Here is a 15,923-nt window from a genome sequence, read left to right as displayed (position 1 = left end):
AAGGTTACTCCATACTTTACACAAAAAAACAAAGAACTGGAGATGCTGGAAATCAGAAACAAGAACAGAAGTTGCTGGGAAATCTCAGCAAGTCTGGTAACATTGGTGGAGAGAAAGCAGAGTGAAAGTTTTAGGTCCAGTGAGAACATTTTGACAAATGATCAGTGGACCTGAAACGGTAACTCTGCTTTCTTTCCACAAATGCTCCATACATCATGAACCTGTCTTTGCAGTATTGCAGCAGTTAGGGCTGCACCAGTGTTGACATTGATGTAACATTGCTGACTTTGAAAGGATGCAAAATGTGGCACAATTAACAACTGTTGCTGGACTTCTGTTGTCATTACATCCTGCTGGAACTGCTTTGCAAACCAGCTACGTCCACAATCAATCATAATGGAGCAGTTAGCAGAACAAGAGCTTAACACTTATATTAAACTCCATACACATGGTGTTTGACAACCATATCAAATACTTTATTGGCAGCAAAGAGACAAGAATGAAGGGACCTGCTGTAAGATTAGGACTGATTATTACACGTTCTTGTTCTTTTTCTAAAATTGGATTCTGTTTCCTAAATCTTGATGTGAAAGTATTAAATAAATATTGTTGACTGCGATACTTTGTTCAGAATGTCTGCCTGCAGGGTTCCTTTCAAGTTTATGTAGCAGTTAATCAAATGCTCCTGACAAGATCAGTGGACTTTATAATAACCTGCTTCCTCCTTATTAAAAATTCAAATCATAAGACAAAAGCCCATTTTGCCTTCGCTTTAAAATAAGAATCCTTTCAATCTTCAAAGTAATCCAGCACAGATCAAAGCAATAAATGTAGACAGCTTAATTGGCCGCATTATCAGATTTATTTGTGCGTTTAATTGTTGGCTTTTTAATCTTTTGTTAAACATACCATATGGTTCATATTCAAAATAATGATCTAGGCAGCCGATATTTCTGCATTTGGCCTGTGTTCAGCTTAATTTTGGTTTAGTTTGAAGCTAAAGTGCACATAAGAACTGCTGAAATAAGTGTCACTTAAAGTAAACTATCTGAACCATAACACATCATATTTTTAGGAAGAGCTACAATATTGTACTCCGTCAGAGTTTCACTGGGCAGAATTTCCTGAAAAGTATTCTGTGTCTTCATCTTTTCTCAAAGATCGCTTGGCTTAGCTGTTTTTACCATTCTTTTCCAATTCACAATTTTTTTCCATCAAAGTAATGGCGGGAGATTGGGAAACCCCTGCAGAATTCTTCTTCCATCACATGTTAAAAATCCATGTTATTGTTAAATGAAGTGCAATAATTATTAAACAGTTTAATTAGCAATTGCTTTAGCTTTTAAAGAATATTCAGGGAATCGAAAAAGATCAAATAAAACGAGAAGTGCACTTTCAGATACCCTGGGCCAATAGGACAAGGCAGTATAATAGTTAACTCAGTGTAAAGCATTTCTTTATCTTGAGAGTGACCGACTACCAGAATGGGTCACTGGGAATGGCAGTGGTATCTACAATTAGGGATTCTGGCAGGAAAATTTACTTTAATGACTTTGAATCAAATGGTTGGCTGACCTCCTGAATCTTGTTGTAGTGTTATTGTCCATAGAGCATTCTCTCTCCATTACTAACTGGGCATGTCACTTCCCTCCCTCTCCGTAATGTTCTTCAGCTTCTTGCGCATCTCTCTACATCATTCACCAAGTCATTGGTTGAGCAAATGTTAAAAACCAAACTCCTCAACCAAACTTTTAGTCAACTCTCTTAATGACTCCTCCTTTGTCACCATGACAGGTTTTTCTTTGATTACGCTCCTCCTTGTAAAGGACACTTGGGATGCCTTCCTATGTTAAAGGCGCTATTGAAATATACACTGTCTGTGCTTGAATGGCATCATGGGATAATTCTTGATATTCAGGGCACACTGGTCTCTCTAGACAAACATTTAGATGACTACTCCTGACCTTTTTGAAGCACTAGCTACACTGCTGTACATTACAGTTTTACCCAAGGTAGTTTCTCAAACTCTTGAGCTACTATCATATACAAGATCATTTGGATACAGTACTCTGGCCAGCATGAAACCTCATTTGATTGAACCGTGCAACAGTCTACAGCAGTTCAAGAAGGCAGGTCACCACCACCTTCTGAAGGGCAACTAGGGACAAACAATAACTGCTGGTTTAGTAACCCTGTATTAAGACCCATTTGTGATAAAAACATCACCTGCCTGACTTGGTTTCTTCAGCACTGCTTAGATTCTCCAGCACAATTCACCTCCTTGATGGTGATGGACCCAGCTAAGGTTCAGGAGTAAAACCCAGAAACTCAAAATTTAACATCATGTGATCTATCTTTGCAGTCAACATTTTTACAAGCCCATTTTTCATTAAATGTCATTTATTTTTCCTTTTCTCCTTTAGTTGGTTCTTAGTATTGTTGATGAAGGTAATGAACGTGAAAGGGTTAATCAGTGAGCTAAACTGGAACTCTGCCCATGTTGATATGACATGGCTACAAGATAGAACATTGGGCAGTTCAGACAAACAGGACTCTGGCATGGTCTCCTGATAGAGAGGCATGTGTTTTACCTAATGTTGTTAGAAATAGTTAAAATGCCTAAGAATTCATCTAATCTGTGATTAGAGATGTGATGTAATAAACTGTGTTCTATTATCTTAGACCAGATCCTCCTCTGCTGAGATTTAATCATGGTCTATTCTCCACCACTATTAACCATCCCTTAGACTAACAGGAGAATTGGTGACAGCACTTCATCACAACCACCAGTGGTTTGTAGCCAGACACCACCCCATATTATAACAAGATGATGATAATTGCATTCATATCACTGGTGTAATAGCATCTGCTCCCTATTCCTTTTAGATTATCCTTTCTCTCTTGCCTGTGTTTGTCTGTATCCTGTGTGCATGGTTCACTCTGCAGAGCTGATATCCTTTGGGCACCTGAGCAAATCTCTTTGATTCTGACTGCTTCCAGACTGAGGATCAAAATATTATTACAACACAGAACAAAGGTGTTCAGCTTGTCATCTCTGCTGCTTTTTCTGCAGCACAGCCCCACCAGTCCTTCTCCCACAAGCCCTGCAAATGTTTTCTCAGGTGCTTTTCCAGTTCCACTTTGAGTGCCATATTCAAACCTATTTCTATTCCACGTTGTTTTTATCACTTGGTTGTACTGGTGAATTTATTTTCTATCTTCTGGTATTCTGAAAAACAACCACTCAGCATTACTATTTCCTGTCACTCAGCCACCTTTTGTATCCATGTTGCCCTTTTATTTCATGGGCTAGTATGTTGCTGGCAAACCTATGTTCTGGCTTGTAATCAATCTATATACAATCTATATAAAGGATAAGACCTGGTATTGACCTTCTCTGTTATTTCATCAAAAATACCTCAATCAAATTAGTTTAACATGATTTACCTGTAACAAATCCATGCTGACTCTTCTTCTTTAATCCATCCTTGTTCAAGTGATGGTTAATTTTGGTCCCGCATTATCGAGTCGAAATTTGTCAGTGGCATGCCATTCCTCACCATAGAACTGGATGTGTGTGCCACTTGTGCCCTCTTGCTTTTACATTTTTTCCACAATTGTAAATAAACTATAATGCACTGGTATTGTACACAGAAAACGCATGAGATTTGGCAACAGGGGAGACGTTGATTCTCCTCCTCCTCAGATGCTGCCTGACCGGCTGTGCTTTTCCAGCACCACACCTTTTGACTCTGATCTCCAGCATCTGCAGTCCCCACTTTCTCCTGAACTGCTCCAGTCATGGCCATTAGAAGTTGCTGTTCAAATCACTTCACCTCCAATCTGTTTTATATAGAACCCCTTCAGTGTGGAAATGGGGCCTTTGGTCTAACAAGTCCACACTGACCCTCCCAATAATTTGACGTTTCTTGCTATTTTTCATTCATATTCTATTCTCTCTCTCTTTATCGATTTCTTAGTACTTTGCTGAATTTTAAACATCTTTCAATCTTCAGGCTTACCTATTTTAAGCCATGTTATCAGCCTGTTAGAATAATAGGGACATACAATACAGAAATAGACCCTTCAGTTCATCTTGTCCATGCCAACCAGGTTTCCAAACTAAACGAGTCCCATTTGCCTGTGTTTGGCCCAGATCTGTCTAAACCTTTCAATCCGTGTACCTGTCCAAATATTGTAATTATATGCGCCTCTATCACTTCCTCTGACAGCTTGTTCCATACACATGCCACCTTCTGGTACATAAAGGTTGTCCCTCCGGTTCCTTTTGAAATATTTCCCCTCTTACCACTTCCTTTGACAAAACACTGTATCTACAGTTACCTATGGGCCAAGGTTCTCTTGTTTTTCTTTGAGTTTTTTTCATCTCTAAGGAACACATTGTTTTGAAAATTGAATATTATTTTTTTAAAATATTGGCTGTTCCCCACCTACCATCATACTTTTTAATGTATTTTTCCAATGCTCCACAGCAAACCTCCACTTTAGACCATCATATGTTAAGAACCTAGTTTCAGATTGAACCATACAGAGTCATAGAGATGTACAGCATGGAAACAGACCCTTATCTTTTTCAAATTTTGTGGAAAATTGTATCCTACTATGCTCACTATTTTTGAAAGGTTATTTTGTAACAAGATTATTAGTGGTCTACAAAATTAAAAATCACAGAGCACCAGGTTATAGTCCAACAGATTTAATTGGAAGCACACTAGCTTTCGGAGTGACGCTCCTTCATCACCTGATGAAGGAACAGCGCTCCAAAAGCTAGTGCTTCCAATTAAATCTGTTGGACTATAACCTGGTGTCGTGATTTTTAACTTTGTACACCCCAGTCCAACACCAGCATCTTCCAATTTATGGTCTATATATTATTGCATAATATTAAATCAAAAACAGCCTGTGCCCTAGTTGGTTCCCCATCATTTTACTCCAGAAAATTATTTCGAACAGATTTTAGGAATTCTTCCAACATAATGTTGGTGCCCATTAGATTTGTACAATTTATTTGTAGATTGAAGTCATTTGCTACATTGTTGTGATATCAGATCTTAACTCTGGATTATTAATGGAGATATTAAATTTTTACAACTGTATTTTAAAAGGGAGAGGACAAAGCCAAAAGATAACTGTAGATTTAAACTTGATAGCTGTCTCACAAATCACTGAGAGGAATCATGGATTGTCAAATCTGAAGAGATGCCAATGCAACCTCAAACAGCAATCCTTTTCAAGGGATAAATGCAATTTGGCAGAAAACCTGCCAATTTTATATTGATTTGCTGACCAGCAAGTGGTTCTGCCATACTATCTGCAGCTAAATAGCTGAGATTCCACCCACTCAGTCTGCTATAAGGTCTTGAATTCAATTTGCAAGAAGGTCTTCTTCGGGTATAAAGGCCAGGAGGGTGAGACCTTGAATGGGCCTTGAAGACTGTCATCTTCCTCCAGGGATTACTGAAGGTCTGTCAAAACACTAGTGCCTGGTTATTAGCAAAAGGCAGTGAGTAGCTGAGCAGGACCTGAGGAGATTTGAGGTTCTATTCCCTCTGAAATCACCCCTGCAGAAGCAGCAAACAAAGTAAGCAGTACATTAATCAGTAGCCACATATAGCTAAAATCAATAATAAATCTTTAATTAGTTTATTCCAACTGGGTAATTGGCACAATTTCTGGGAAGGTGGACCCACTACCCATTTGCACTTTAACCTATTTTGTGTTTTTGATCAACATTAAGACCACTGAATCATACAAATGTCATCTACCGGTAGTTCAAAACGCATGCACAAACAGGCCAAGTGAAATCAGACACCGTTTTATTATGGCTGATTTAACAAGGATTTAACAAATGTTACATTCAGATGAAAGTCAGCATCAGCAGTATTTTGCTGTTGTATTAATTTGAATAAACTTCTTCTGTGAATAAGCCTAACCGGGAAACAGGGATCATTTTGTTGAGTAAAAAATGAGGTCTGCAGATGCTGGAGATCACAGTTGAAAATGTGTTGCTGGTTAAAGCACAGCAGGTTAGGCAGCATCCAAGGAATAGGAAATTCGACGTTTCGGGCATAAGGGCTTATGCCCGAAACGTCGAATTTCCTATTCCTTGGATGCTGCCTAACCTGCTGTGCTTTAACCAGCAACACATTTTCAATCATTTTGTTGAGGTCTTGCTTTGGTCAAAGAGACTTGGTGGGCTCTCAGGGTGTTTTGGCTTCAGATTTTTATACTCTCAATTTTTTTTATTTCTGAGCTGCAGGTTCCTTCACCTTTTTACTTGCGACTTTCCCTGGGTTTCCTTCTTAATATAGTCATTTTTCACCATCTTCCTCATACTGAAGCTGACCCCGGGTCAGAGCTTCGACTGGTTGCCAGCCAAAGTTTTTTTTTGTATCACGGCCAGGTACATCCCTTTGGAACCACAGCAACCTGATCCAACCTTCTGGCTGATTCACTGCCAAGCTGAAGGCAGCAAACATCAGGAGCCACTCCATGCAGCAGGTATCAGTGCTGTGTCATCTTGGTGGTGCTTACAAACACTCTGCAAATTTAAAAAGTGGAGGTCCGTGTAATCATTTTGAGAGCTTCCTTGGTTACTGAGTGGTGGTAAACGTTTGTTCAATAATTTCCACATGAAGTGTAAATAGTTGTGTTGCGTGACTTTTTCTGTTTCTGTTAGAATTAGTGAATGTGGCCAAAACTCCGACAAGTAAGGAATGTTTTACAATACTGAGGTAAGCTAAAGAAATGCATGCAGATCCCAAACAGTAGGCAATAGTGGTTGGGCCACATCATGACTCAACAGAAGTAGGGCAGTTGCCCAAAGTGAAAAGCATTCCCATCGCAGAGTGGAAACTTGCCCGTTCTAAGGAGAGAAACAAGGAGTTGGAAAGTAGAAACCACATTGCACACCAAAGGTAAGCACTGAGACACAAATGTAAATATACAGATATGTAGACAAGATAACGGAGTTATAGTCTTAGTCTGATTTCTGAAGGTAGAGAAGACAATGAATGTTTGGGGATAAATATATAGAGAGACAAAGTGACTTATTTTGTAAGAAGTCTTTGAATTTCAAAATGAATGACATTACTCTTTCACCAACTGATGTGCTAGGCTGTGTGTCAGCTATGGTTCCTTCATCCTGCATGTCCATGATCGAGGAGAAAGTGAGGAGAAAGTGATGCTGGAGATCAGAATTGAGAGTGTGCTGTTGGAAAAGCACAGCAGGTCAGGCAGCATCCGAGGAGCAGGAGAATCGACATTCAGGCATAAGCCCTTCGTCAGGAATCCACATGTCAACAATGCAATAGAATTACTGTTTGCTTGCCTGGGGGAGGGCAACTCCAACAACATTCAAGAAGGTTGACACCATCCCACATAAAATAGTCTATTTGATCCGCACCTTATCCAGCACCATTAACATTCACTATGTCCATCAGCCACATGTATTAGCAATCACTTTTATATCTGCAAAATGCAGTGTAGTAACTCATCGAGGCTTCTTTGACTGCATATTTCAAACCAGTAGCTTGTACAGCCTCAAAGGACAAAGGCAACAGATGTGACTGAACACCCTTCAAGCCTGGCAACATATAGTTTTTTTTATACCCATTTGTTCACAATCACAATCAAAATTCTGAAACGCCCTCCCTAACTGCACTGTGGATGTACCTACAGCATGCAGACTGTGACGGACACAGCTCACCACCATCTTCTCAAGGACCAATAGGATGGACAATTAATTCTGGCTTTGCTAGAAATGCACCCTTCCCAAGAGCATTTTAAACAAATAATAGCATTCAATCTTTCAAGTAAAAATAATGGTCAGAGTGTAAGTTATGGCAACTTATCTTTAAGTGCTGAACTCTATCAGTGGGCAAATGGAAGGCTTCCCACTTTTTAAAAATAAATGCATAGTGCAATGATTTGTGAGCTGCAAAACAATAAGGAGAATTCATTGCAAGAGTACTATCCTCTAAGTTGGCTGGTAGAGATCACTGGTCTGGAAGGTCCTGTTGAAGAAGCTTGGTGAGTTACTGCAGTGCACCTTGAAAAGGGGACGTGCTATTGCCACTATACACTAATGGTGGAAAGGCTAAATGTTTGAGCTGGTGGAGGGGGCATTGATCAAGCAAGGCAATTTACCTTGATGGTGTCAATCTTCCTGAGTGTTGCTGGAACTGAACACATGCAAGCAAGTGGAAGTATTCTGTACAATCTGACTTGTGCCATTGTAGATGGTAGACAGGCCTCAGGGGAGTTGGGAGGTGAGCTATTCCCACCTCTGGCTTACTCTGATAGACACAGTATTTATATGGTCGATATTAACAGCCAGGATGTTGATGGTGAAGCGTTCAGCAAAGGAAATTCCATCGAAGGAAGATAGTTAGATTTTTTTTATCTTCTTAGATGTGGTCATTGCCTGGCACTTGACTGTTTGAAAGTGATCATTCCAAGTCCAAATGTTGTCCAGGCCATGCTGCAAGTGGGTTCAGACAACTTCAGTATCCAAAGAGTCACAAATGGTAACTGAACACGGCAATCAATACGGTGGTAGTGTCCCAACCTTCCAGCCAGGAGGCCTGACTTCAACTCTCACGTGCTCCAAAGTTGTGTAATAAAGTCTCTGAACAGGTTGATTTGAAACACATGCTCTAACGAAATCCGGGAGATGAGATGATTGATTTTGAAGGGCTCTGGCCCGAAACGTCGAATTTCCTGTTCCTTGGATGCTGCCTGACTTGCTGTACTTTAACCAGCAACACATTTTCAGCTACTTTTCACCAATCTCAGCCATCCTCCTTTGTACTCTGTGTGAAGTACTCCAGCAGAGAGATTTCCCTGGTTCCCATTGACCCCATCTTTACACTCAAACACACTACAACCCAGTAACTTTGTGGTACCCATTTTACTCACACAAAATGCTATCATTTTTGACCATATGCAGTTGAATTCATGGCTTGGGAGATGATGTGAACTTTTACTTACTGATTTTAGCAAATGTTATCAAAAAGATTCAGGAATATCTGAGATGGGCAGAGGGATAGAGTTCTCGTACTTGGTGACTGGACATACTTGTTAGATTCGTCTCCTCGTAATGATGATAAGATGCCATCAAGATGGCAACGGAGAAGCAGCATTGTAATTGAGGTCCTGAGTTTGTTCACTTCCGTCTGCTTTTCTTTTGCTTTTATGCTTTTCTTTTGGCTTTTTGCTTTTTCTTTCCAGTGTTTTTGTTTAAAGTATTTTGCTTTGGCAAAGCATTGGTGATGGGCCCTGCCCAAGCATGTTCTGGGATCCAGTGAGGGACCTAGCGACCAGAGGCTGTGAGCAGGCCCTACCTGAGCCTGTTCCAGGATCCAGTTGAGGCAATGGTGTTAGCAGCAGCAAGGACTCAGCTCCTCCCGTGACTCCAGGCTGTGCTTGGCCCGGGTGCCTGCATGGAGATGAGGCTTAAATGAGACTTTAATATCTGTATGTTTCTCATTCCTTCTGGCTTTGTTTCCTTGATTTCTACTGGGTTTTTTTATTCCGGTTTTGTAATCAAGTGTGTAACCAAGATGGTGCTAGTTATGTCAGTGGAGGCCAGATGGCGCCGAAAAGTGGTGAATTTCATTCCAGCAGCGCAGTGTGGTGGAGGGGACTCGTGCCTGGCCTCAAGGCCCACGACGGAGTACTCCACCAGCCCGATGGCCTACAACAGAGTACTCCGCCGGACCCATGGCCCACGACAAGTACTCCACTGGACCCATGGCCCACGACGAGTACTCCGCCGGGCCCATGGCCCACGACGAGTACTCCGCCGGGCCCATGGCCCACGACGAGTACTCCACCGGACCCATGGCCCACGACGAATACTCCGCCGGGCCCATGGCCCACGACGAGTACTCCACCGGACCCATGGCCCACGATTAATATTTAAGAAGGACTGTGAAGTTGGAAACCTTCTTTTGTTCGCTGTTATATTCAATATTTTGTTTTTTTAATTTTAAAATGGCTCCAGAGAGTGGTGACATGAGACAGCACTTTTCATGACATTTTGTAACAAGCTACACGTGACAATAATTAAATGTTACTTCAAAATAAAAAGAAAAACAATTATCTGCTTTCTCATGGAGAATTTGGCTGTCTTTCTTTTGCTAAACATGCAATATGAAAAAAAGCAAAAAAAACTAGCACAATGAAAATACTCTCTCCAAACAGTCAGCTCCAAACTAAAGTGTAATAGCTGATTCCCCCACTAGCAGAAATCAGGTTAACAAGCCAGAGCCAGCAGCAGTTAGTTAACATACTCACAGCTTTGAATGAGACTGGGTTGTAGAGGAGTGAGTTATGAAAAAATAGGGGTTCAAAGATATTTAATAAACCTTTTAGAAGAGATGTTGTACAAAGCTATTTGCTCATCACAAATTAACTGCTCCATTTCCGACATTGTGCTTGAGACATCTGGTGATTGGGATAAGCACAATATAAATTAAGAGACAGTAAATTTGTAATCCTAACAGTACAGTTTAATAAGTGTCAACTTGAAGTTAAGTAGCACCTATCTTTAATCCCTATGTCCTTTGATTCCCTGAAGTCCAGGCATCTACCAACAATCTCAGCCTTCAATCTATTCAACAACTTATCAGACACACTAGGGGACAGGTGAGGGGTAAAGAATTCCAAAGCTTCAAAAGCTTCAGTGAAACAATTCCTCCTGCTCTTAGTCCTGAATGTTATATCTAATATTCTGAGACTGTCCCATGTTAACCCCTTCTCTTCTTTTGTCAACCTTGGGACATTGTTCTGTGGAACATTCTTAGGAGTTGTAAGTGTTGGTTCTCTATACTATTTTTATCAATTTGATTTTCTAATCTATATGAGCTCCTTATTTCCAGCTGAATGTACTATCCAATAGTATTAGGACATCTGTAAATAACTTGCATCCCAATGTTTCCTGTCCTGTGTGATTTATTAATTTCATCCATACCAGTCCAGTTCTTATTCTCCAAAGCAGGCCTGACCAAAAGCTTACTCGAATAGTTGTGTTTCATTTTACAACTGGAGTGATTTGCCTGTTGTTCTTTTAAAAAAAATGTTTTTTTTTAACAATGTGGTACATCTAGGCTGTGATTCGGGCTTTGGAAAGATAATGGCTCAACATTTCGACTCCCTGGGCTTTGAAGTGTTTGCTACAGTGCTGAATAAAAATGGACCAGGAGCAAAGGAGCTGTCACAGATGTGCTCAGAACAACTTACCTTAATTCAGATGGATCTCACTAAACCGGAGGATATTGAACAAGCTTTGCAAATCACAAAGGAGAAACTTGGGGAAAGAGGTAATAAGTATAATTAGCCTGAATATTCTGGTGTGAATGTAGTCTTCAAATTATTTAAAGAATAATGCAATGTCCACTGCACTCATTTTAGTTTAATGGGCAAGTCTTTGAATCAGAAATAATGGTGAGACCAATGACATTCACCTGAGACCACCTTCAATGACCACACAGTTAAATATGTAAATCATAGACATCCAGCCCTTTCAAAAACTGTACCCTAATAGTTTCTCACCGAGCACCTCCCTGTTTGAATACATGGTAAGATGTAAAGACACTTACCTAATCATGCATACGCTAAACGCCTTAAGTTTCTAATGGTGTGGTATGTCTTAATGACAATCTCTCTTTTTTCTCTCTGCACTGCCATTTTAAAATAAATTAAGAGGCATCATACCTGTACTTTCCATTGTACAGTTTTACCATCATGAAATATGGTAGAATCTCATCATAAACTGTAGGGCCAGCTAATTTTACATTTACAGTGGTATGCAGATTGTTCTAAATCCAGTCTGCGAGGCCTTTTGATCTGATGAAGGAAAGGAAATCCCTGAGCAGTGTTTTAACACAAAAATGGCAGCAGTGTTAGCACAATACAAATTATTGCTAATGGCAAAGTCTGTAAACCTGGAAAAGACGTTACAAAGTGGTGGGCATCTTTAAGTCTTGTTCTGCGTGTCTTCCCTCATTGCCTCTTAGTCCTGCTCCTGTTCTGTTTATGGAAAATCTATAGTGATCCTGGAGTTATGACACATTTTGGGAAGGTGAAATATTTCCCCACTGAAAAGCAGTTGGAGTATTTCTTTTCTTTTAATTTTTATTATTGCAGAGCTGAGAAAATATTTTCCTAATTAATTCTGGTAAGGATGCTGTTTGTAGATGTTAGGAAAAAGTAGCTGAGAGAAACGAGATGGAGAGAGATTGGGCAAGGGAGAAAAAAATAGTCATGATAGGAAGATGTTAATTCTCTGGGACAAGAGCAGACTTCAACAATGGCAGTCGTTTGTGTAGGTCTTGGAAAGGCAGAAAAAGTGTGTTTTTGGGGTTGAAAGGAAGATTCTGGCTGATTTAAGATGAGTTATAATCTCAGAAATAACATAATGCTAATTGTTGGTGGAGTCGTGATGCGGGAGCAAACGGTCGCATAGGTGATTCAAACTTTACAAAGTGGAAGGTAATACCCAAACAGCCAGAGTTCCATCCTCATCAGCAGATGTAATGACAAATATCAGGGTTAAGCTTGAGAGACTGGAGTGCTGCAGATTCAGAGTGAAGGATACAATGGATAAATGGAGCAGAGGAATTCAGATAACCAATTCCATACCCACAGTAAAGAAAGTTAGATTATTGCAATTTGTTCTTCAAGCTGAGTGCATAGTTCATTTTGACAAATGTTGTGGTTCAAACTGTTGACTAGAAACATGACTGTAAAGGAGCAGGAGACAGTTGTGACCCTTTATTTTTAGCTCTTAAGTAATAGCAGAATACTTTATTTCTTTCTTGATCAAACAAATGGGATTCAATTACCTTGTTGCAAACTTTACTGCTTAATTCTCTCATCGGTCACCTTCTGTTTTAAATGAGCTCTTGGCATCAATATTATCCACTGCAGTGAATTATTTGGTTTAGTGAAATCTATTGATTCAAGGTAGTTTCCGAACTTTCCAGAATGGCACATTCAAAATCAAGAACTCATTGTGTTGGGCCTGCAAATTCTGTTCCTGAGTGCAGCATGTCGGCATTGGCTTTCAGTGACAGCACTGCTCGAAAGTGTGGCCTTGTTCAAAAGGTTAATGACAATAGGCTGGGTCAGAGCTGCCCAGCAGCACAGTGGATCACTGTTCCAGTTCTGAGGCATGCAGTGAATGCTAGTTTTCTCTTTCTTTTCTCAAGCAGTTACAATTAACAAAGTTAATTTTAGGGTAATTAAATTACCCTAAAACCCACAACTCATCAAGAAACAAGTACAGGCCATCAACCAAATTTATGCCAATTGGAACTTAGCATTTTAAGTCTTGAACTTTCAAAGGCAAAAAATATGCAGGTTGATTTTTTTTTAAAGAAAAGCTCTTGATTTAACATTAAGTATGTTTTTCCTGTATAAGCTTTGCTCTATTTACAAACATCCAGCATTTCCAGCTTCTCAAAAGTGAGGGTGCACTGCCCATCATTTTCCTCTGAAGAAAATTTTCAAGTGGCTATACCTTTCTTCTAACTTCAAATCTAGATTTAGACAGAGCCATGACTTCTTGCAGCAGCCTTAATATGGAGATGTTGTACTGTTTTTTTTCAGGTTTGTGGGGTTTGGTGAACAATGCTGGAATTTGCTTCAACATTAGTGATGCTGAACTCTCTGCCATGTCCAACTACAGAGGCTGCATGGAGGTCAACTTCTTTGGTGCAATAGCAATTACAAAAGGCTTCCTTCCTCTGATACGTAGAGCAAAAGGCAGAATTGTCAATGTTTCCAGTCCAGTGGGTAAGCTCTAATGTATTGTTAGAGAAATCTGAGAAATACACTAAGTTCAATATAATTATATGAAAGTCTTATTCCCCATTTCCAAAATCTGTTGAGTCTAATCAACCTCTGGGTGGTCAATATATTCTAGCAATTGATGAACCTGGTGACAAACACTAGTGGTTCCACGGTTTTTGCAACACATGTTGAATATGAGAGGGTGGCACAATGATAAGGGCACTGAGTTAGTAATTCAACAGACCAAGCTAATGCCCTTGACAGAGGTTCACATCCCATCTTGGTAGCTAGTGGGGTTTAACTTCAATTAATAAATCTGTCTCAGTTATTATTGATTGTCCCATTTGATTTGTGAAGTTGTCCACCAGGGAAGGAAATCTGCCGTTTTTACTTGGTCTTGCCTACAATGATTCCAAATCTTCTAGCAATGTGATTGTAACTAATCTCTGAAGTGGTTTTTAGCAGTTCAAGGGCAATTAAGAATGGTCTACCAATGCAACACCCACAATCCAATGAAAGAATAAGAGAAAAACAATTAAGAATTGAGATAGAAACCCAGGGGATAAATATCCTTTGAGCTTCTCCATTGTGCCTCATTAACTGCCATACCTCTTCTCAAGTTTTGACTGATTTTGTGTGTGATGGTGACAGAGCAGACAAGGTTTTCTTGAAATTTGCTCCCTGTAGTGACTGATTATAGGAAGAAAATGTGTTCATCCATAAATGTACTGCTTCCCAGTTGATCTTTCTTTAATATATTGTTCCTGCTTGATAGTGAAATATTAATATTTAACCAATGTAGTTATACTGCAATGCTTCATGGTATATAATTTTTTTTATCATGGTAGTTAACTTTTTTATTAAATTAAAAATAGATTATACAAAATATAGAATTAAGTGATCTGGCCCCTTGAGCCAGCTATATCATTTAATAAGATCAAAGTTTATCAATTTTGCTGCTTTAAATTCATTTTCCTGCTTGCCCCACATATAGAACTGGTCTATATTGACTGTGCTATCGCAAAACAGTATCTCTGCCATAAATGAATCATCTAACATACATACATTGAATGCATAGTGACACTTTGTAAACGTGGAATAACTTCATACAGTATGCATTCGAAGTTATCTCTAATAGCATAATACATCAATAAATATTTTAATCAATAATCTCATTTACATTTTATTTAATGCAACTTAATAAAAATGTGACTAATCATTCATCGTGCATTTCCTTCTAGGAGAGATTCCATTACCCTTTTTAGCGGCTTATGGAGCTTCGAAAGCTGCACTCACCCTATTCACAAACATTTTACGCCTGGAATTGAGACACTGGGGAGTGAAAGTTTGCACCATACTTCCTGCATTTTACAAAACAGGTAGGTATTACTTGGTGTAAAGGCAAAAGCCAGCATAACGTGGACTTTCCTTAATTCCTGATGGCACCAGTAGTCAGTCTTTAATATGATTGCAGCTCTGGAATGCTGCTCAAATTTCCACTAATAATTCAAAAAGACAAAATTGGCGTTTGGAAGAAAGATGTCAAAATGTGTATCATTCTTGTTCAGCTCATTATGAACCAGAGACAAATAGTTTTCTCATAGTACTGCGCCCTTTCTAGCAGAACGTGCTACACAAGGAGAACCTAGAAAAGTGTAACCCTTATTTTATCAGTCACAGTGAGAAGGATAGTGCAGAAGAGCAATTGTCAGTATGAAGAACCAATGTGTCCACTAATCCTCTCCCTGCTCCAATCTTTTTTGAACTAACTGGCAGACAATTCAGCAACTAGAGGAAACCCATTCAAAATAACAAACGAAAGATAGAGGAAGAAGTTGAGAATTATTGTGCAGCAAGTTGTTGTGATCTGGGAGGTGGTGGGGTGGAAGCAAAGTCAGTGGTTATTTTTCTTAAAAATAAGAGGGATAAGTAATTGAAAAAAGAAAAACAATTAGAATGGCCTCTTTCCTTGCTGTAATGTTCTAGGAAACATCTTGCTAACTACCTTTCTGCAGAAAGGCAAAAGACCTGAGACAAATTTGGGGGAAAAGCCCTGCCCACACTTTTTTGACTCCCTTCAACAATCGAGCAAGTGCCAGAACATG

At 39.5% G+C, this 15,923-nt stretch overlaps 1 protein-coding gene across 1 annotated transcript in view; it reads left to right on the top strand.

Moving 5' to 3' along the window:
- Positions 1–15,923, top strand: part of hsd11b2 (hydroxysteroid (11-beta) dehydrogenase 2) — a 65,629-nt gene that overhangs the window by 44,553 nt on the left and 5,153 nt on the right. The window contains exons 2-4 of the mRNA XM_060837762.1: positions 11,133–11,345; positions 13,636–13,821; positions 15,060–15,197. Of these exons, the coding sequence (XP_060693745.1) occupies positions 11,133–11,345; positions 13,636–13,821; positions 15,060–15,197 (537 nt within the window). The remainder of the gene's footprint in view (positions 1–11,132; positions 11,346–13,635; positions 13,822–15,059; positions 15,198–15,923) is intronic.

This window comes from Hemiscyllium ocellatum, chromosome 17 (assembly GCF_020745735.1).
Source record: "Hemiscyllium ocellatum isolate sHemOce1 chromosome 17, sHemOce1.pat.X.cur, whole genome shotgun sequence".
NCBI classification, from domain to species: domain Eukaryota; kingdom Metazoa; phylum Chordata; class Chondrichthyes; order Orectolobiformes; family Hemiscylliidae; genus Hemiscyllium; species Hemiscyllium ocellatum.
This window is presented reverse-complemented; position numbering and strand designations above follow the sequence as displayed.